Below are 6,114 nucleotides of genomic sequence, written 5' to 3' on the forward strand. Positions count from 1 at the left end.
ATCAATATTAAACCGGTATCTTGAGGGCTCAAACCATCCGGTTTGGCATGCCTTTGGCATACCGGGGGTCATCCCCCCAACATGCCCGCAGTAGTGCTCACCCTCAAGGACGATGCATTTGGTGTCCTCTTACCACCGAGCACCGCTTAGATCGCGGAGCCTGCTAATGGTGAGCCACCTCTGCCTCCACTTCCTCAGGTGGTTGTACACCTGAGTGGAACAGACGGTCACACAACAGTGCTCAGCTAGGCCCTTCGCCACAATATTGAGATGGACTTCCTTGAAGCCTTAGTCAGTTCTTACACCGCTCTGGATCAACCCGCACATCTTCTCCAACACGAAGCTGGACATGAAAGGAAGCCATTTCATGGTGGCATTCCTTTCCTGGCCGGTCTTCAACAAGGCCCTCTCCACTTCCCTACGGTTCTTGCTCTTCTTAGAGGTGGTCATCCTAGCCGCCACCTCTGCCGCTACCTGAGCCACCAGGTCAGACACCGGCAAAGGGTGACCTTGGACTCAAACGTGGGCTGCGAATTGGGAACTTGGGAAGGGATCTGAGAGTCCCCAACGCAGACAAGTGCCTGGCTAAACTCATCGCAGAAAGAGTCCTACACACATCATAGTATAACCTAAATCAGACAAGCAATTCATTGCAACGGTGAATAGCACAAAGCTACTTCAAGATCATGGCAGATGAGCACATTTTTGACAAACCCCAGCTACAAGAACAAACCCTAAGCAATATCATGGCAGGTGAGGATATTTTGGACTAACCCCTGGTGTAAGAACAAACCCTAAGCAAGATCATGGCAGTAGCATACGGAAATATCGAATCCTAGCAAGATCATGGCAGGTGAGCACATTTTGGACTAACCCCTTCTACAAGACCAAACCCTAGGCAAGATCTGACAAGTCCCAACCTAGATCTAAACATCACCACCGAACGGGGATAAGGGATGGCTTACAGCCATGGCGGGAGGTGAAGATGCGCTGGATCAGGAGGTAGCCCAGATGTACTCGCCGCCGCCGCAACCGTATCCGACCGGAGATGCGTGCGCCTCTTACCTGCTTGCCGACGGGAGGAGGAGCTCGAAATTTGGGGGGACAGTGGAGGAGGGGGTAGAAATAGGCCATGGCGAGCGGCGGGAGGTGACTGAATCCTTCCCGCCCCCCTTTTCGCTTTTCGCCGATGCGCGCCGCAGCTCCCACCATCTCCATTCTCGTCTCCGCCCGTGCGCCGAAGATTCCACTTTGCATCAGCGGGCGTGGAAATTTGCCTACACCGCTTAAAACTGCCGAACCGGGCGTTCCTCCGAAGCCTGGTCCGACACTGCTTTGAGAAACGGTTCCTGCAACAACGCGGTTCGACCCAGGCAATCAAACGGATCCAAAATTGATGCGAGCCAAGGGGATGCGAACAACGAAAGGCGCCCCTAGCAGCTCGGTTGCCTGTTACTCCTGCGGCCGCAGTTTTTACCCGTGCGCCGCCGCGCGTCGGAACGAACTGGCGGCTCTACCATTCGTGCATGAATCTGCATTTTTACATTCATTTTCAAATCCTATTCTGAACTTCAGATGGAAGCATGAACATGTATTCCTCCTGTCTTTTTCTCCTGACACAGGTGCTGGGGGAAGTTGACCGGGCTTCTCGATGGACCTCCTTCTTCTCTCCGGCTACCGACCTCCCTCCCTTTCTCTTCATTTTCGCACATATAAAAATGCTGGTTTTTGAGTCTCCCTTGAATCATGTTTTACATGTGTTGTGATCTCTGATTAGACACTTGATAAATGCGTCGCACTGCTCGCACATGGTTTGCGCGCACAATCTTTTCTCCTCAGGAAGTCAGGATAGAATACACACTGCGTATCTATATCCTGGATCAGGGTAATCGTGGTAAAACGGCATGAACGCATCTTTATTAGTGCCGGCCTGCTGGTAAGTGATAACTGAAACATGTTGGAGATAACGGCACTCTGTTGGTGCAGCAATTTTCTTTTGGCTTTGCCCACCTGACGAAGTAGTTTAGCTCCACTACTAAAGTGAAACTGAAATGGTCGATCCTGATGTATATTTATGCATGATTCCCTGGTGCTAATACAGTCGTGCTGCACCCTTGCGACTTCAGATTGGCCCGGCGGCCAATACGCACATCAGTGCTGCAGCCTCGCATCCTATTGCCAATGAATCCACCCCACCAATCGAATCCTGGGGATTTTACTCGTACGTACTTACGTGAGATGCCCGCGAAAGGAACAGGTAACCAACGGGCATCGGTCTGCGGTGTTGGAGTACATGGGCATGACGGTACCGGCCAAAGCCTGGATTTATGACTGCCACTACTGTACAATTGTACATCAGTAGTGGAGTACAATATACATAAAGACAGCCGTATATATACAAGGCTGAATTGAAGAGTCTGGCCATGGCCATGGAGTGACGGTGTTTCGTCGTTACGCCGGTAAGTGAGATGATTCCAACACTGGCCTGGCCTGTGCATTAAACAGGCGGAAGCGGGTACGAGCGTACGAGCCCTGCCACCATTTACAAAGACGGTACTGCAAGACACCAGCTATCTACTTCCAGTCGCGCGCAGCGCTTCACGTGATCGATGCACCATCGATCGACGGTGTTAACTAATCAACCAGACAACCATCTACTACCTTGCTAGCTACTCATTGGAATTTCTGAACTAGAAGATCGTCGGCCATCCACGGCCAAGAACCAGAGAACTCGAGCTGATTAATGGACTCTGCGCTAGTCGATGGATGGATTGAGGAGCTAGCTGTAGAGGGTGACGAGCCGGCGGAGGCACCTGGAGCAGGAGTACTTTCGCTTGTTCTTGAGGCACAGTGGCAGGCACAGGATGCGCCGCTCGCTCTCCACGTCCGTCGCCACCACGGGGCCGCCGCAGCACGGGCACGCTCCCGGCGCCTTGCTCGTGCCAACCACCCGTTCCTCCTCCGCGCCGCACAGCCGCTTAACGGCGCCGCCCACCCGACCCACCGCCATTGCCATACCTCCTTCCGAAACTCGGCAACTTAAGATACCCGGCCGGACGAAGGTAGGGGACGGAAGGAGCGAGGAAGGTGTGCCTTTGGGTTTGGAACTTTTAAGGATTGCGAGTGTGGCAAGTGCCCGGCCGGTTGCGGCAAATATATAGCGGATGAACGTTGGTGCAGGTAGGCAGGACAGAGCACAAACCGCTACGCGCGCGTGCGGCCGCGACAAGTGTCTGTATCAGGCTGGGGTTTTCCCTGCCTGCCTACATGTCGATGGGCGATCATCTTAAGTTGCCGAGTTTCGGAAGGGGGTATGGTATGGCAATGGCGGCGCGGAGGAAGGGGGTGATGAGGCAGCGACATGATTGATCGAGGAATCAGCGTTGACACCGCGGTACCCTGATCCAATTCACAGAGGAGCGAACAGACGGCGCAGATGATAGTTCTGCATGAGACAGTCCACCCTCACATGCAAGGGAGACCCACTTGCCGGCGAGGCCGAAATTTGAGTCGACATAGCACCATCCTCCTAAGTATGGATCCCGGGTCGCCCCCGTCGTGACATCGTCGCGCACATCCAGCAAGACAGCGGACAACGGAGTTGACTTCACCTCACCTGCAGAATCCCCATCCTTCAGAACAAAGCCCGGAGGGAAGACCTGAGCAAGAATGGCCGGTGGCGTTTTGCCATTGCCGCGGGATCAATCATTTTCAGTGACATTTCATCGAAATTCATACAATTTCAGTTATTGGTAGACACTGAAATAAATAGGTTCCGGTTAATATATCCCACTCACTTCAGTAATTAAAAAAACATTTTTTTCAAAAATTTAGATATTTTGATGAATTTTACGAGAAAATTTAGGCCCTTTGGCCGAAACAAAACTGGAATCATTGATTTTGGTAGTGACTAAAATATTTCTGAAATAAAAATTTAAAACCAGAGCGAAGTGTAGGCGACATAAATCTCGGCCGCAAAACCACGACATGGGGATCTTGGCGCACCGGTGACGTCGACCTCGCCCTGAGAACCTCCAGATCCCGAGGCTGAGCATTCATTCTCAGTGGGCAGTGGCGCACCTCTCCCCGGAGCTCCTTTCCAATAACCTAGACAACGTCGACAAAATTCTAAGAGCATCACTAGCTGAGCCCTTAAAAGGGCCAAACCCTCAAAATACCTGTTTTTACAATTTTTTTTTACGCAGATTAGTGCCCTTAAATCCCTAAACCCTCAAACAAATTTAGAGGCCCAATCCGTATTTGCCTCCTCAACGAAGGCAAAAATTGGCCCGACCCCTACTCCACATTTCCGCTCGCGCGGGCTGAAATTTCAGCTCCACTCCTCGCCCTCCTCCTTGTGAACCCACACGCCCCCGCCCCGGCCCAATTCGGCTACCGCCATCAGTACCCAGCCTCCCCTCCACTTCCCCGCCGCCTCCTCGGCCACCGGATCCGCCAGCGACACGCGTTCCGCTGCGCTCCGTAGCCCGCCCACGGCCCGCACTTCCCAGCCACCGCCGCCACCTGATTTCGCCGCCGGTGCCCTCCCTGCACCCACCTTGCACTCGGTCGCCAGCGACACACCTCCCCCTCTCCCCGCACAGCCGCGACGCCCTCACCCCGTACTCTGTAGCATTTCTCTTTTTTGTGTGTGTTTCTTTTTAGTTTTTGGCCGATAGATAAAATGGAATGTATGTTTGCGGTGTATAGATGGAGGTGAACATGGAACACGCGCTCGATTCGATGTCCAATTGCTCCGATTGGTCGTCTTCGGACGACTCGGACATCGATGAACTGCTCCAAGACGACGACACGGAGATGATGGTCGTCGTACTCGCCGTGAAGGAGCTCGAGGACCACGTGAAGTGATACGTCTCAAACGTATCTATAATTTTTGATGCTCCATGCTTGTTTTACACCAATTTATATATATTTTGCTCATACTTTGTTGCACTTTTATACATTTTCCGGCACTAATCTATTAACAAGATGCCACAGTACCAGTCCCATGTTTTCTGCTGTTTTGTATTTAAAAAAAGTTGTACAGGAGCCATAGGGGGGTCAAAGAGGAGCCATAGGGAGGCCACGCCATGCCTTGGCGCGGCCAGGCATGGGCCCGCTCCAAGGGGTAGTGTGACCCCCTGGCTTCGACCGACCTCGCCCTTCCGCATATTTATTCACGATCTCGGGAAAAACCTAAACACCCAAGCCTCCATCCACGAAAAGTTCTGTCGCGGCCGCCATCGCAGACCCTAGCTCGTGAGGGTTCTGAAGCTCTTCCCGGCACCCTGCCGGAGGGGGAAATCATCACCGGAGGCATCTACATCGTCATGCCTGCCTCCGAAGTGATGCGTGAGTAGTTCATCCCTGGACTATGGGTTCATAGCAGTAGCTAGATGGTTCTCTTCTCAAATTTGTGCCTCATGTTTAGATCTTGTGAGCTACCTAATATGATCAAAATCATCCTTATGTAATGCTACATGTTGTGTTTGCTGGGATCCGATGAATATTGAATACTATGTTGAGATCGATTATATATAGTTGTCATATGTTATTTGTGATCTTGCATGCTCTCCGTTGCTAGTAGATACTCTGGCCAAGTAGATGCTTGTGACTCCAAGAGAGGGTATTTATGCTCGATAGTAGGTTCATGCCTCTAGTCTTCTGGAAGAGTGACACAATAACTTCTAAGATTGTAGATGTGCTGTTTCTACTAGGGAGAAAACAATAATGTTTTATCCATTGGTAATTCTATTGTTTAGTTTACACACGTTGCTTAATACGATAATCTATTGCTTGCAACTTAATACTGGAAGGGGTTCGGACGATAACCGGAAGGTGGATTATTAGTCATAGACGCAGTTGGATTACGGTCTATGTATTATGTTGTAATTCCCAAACGAATCTCATAGTAATCATCTTGTCATGTATGGTCGGCATTCTGTCAATTGCCCAGCTGTAATTTGTTCACCCAGAATGTTATTTATCTTTATGGAGAGACACCTCTAGTGAACTGTGGACCCCGATCCTTTCTTTACACTGATAAATTCATCCACTGCAATTTTGCTCTATTTACTTACTGCAAACACTGCTCTCTTTAATTATTGCAAACAT

The 6,114-nt window shown here is 50.9% G+C and overlaps 1 protein-coding gene across 1 annotated transcript; it reads right to left on the minus strand.

Moving 5' to 3' along the window:
* Positions 1 to 2,233: 2,233 nt before the first annotated feature.
* On the minus strand, positions 2,234 to 3,240 carry LOC127330694 (uncharacterized). Its single transcript, XM_051356820.2, has one exon. It carries the CDS (start codon positions 3,014 to 3,016, stop codon positions 2,780 to 2,782), a length of 237 nt encoding a protein of 78 aa, XP_051212780.1. The 5' UTR covers positions 3,017 to 3,240; the 3' UTR covers positions 2,234 to 2,779.
* Positions 3,241 to 6,114: the final 2,874 nt, after the last annotated feature.

The sequence above is a fragment of the Lolium perenne genome, chromosome 2 (genome assembly GCF_019359855.2).
Source record: "Lolium perenne isolate Kyuss_39 chromosome 2, Kyuss_2.0, whole genome shotgun sequence".
Classification (NCBI taxonomy): Eukaryota; Viridiplantae; Streptophyta; class Magnoliopsida; order Poales; family Poaceae; genus Lolium; species Lolium perenne.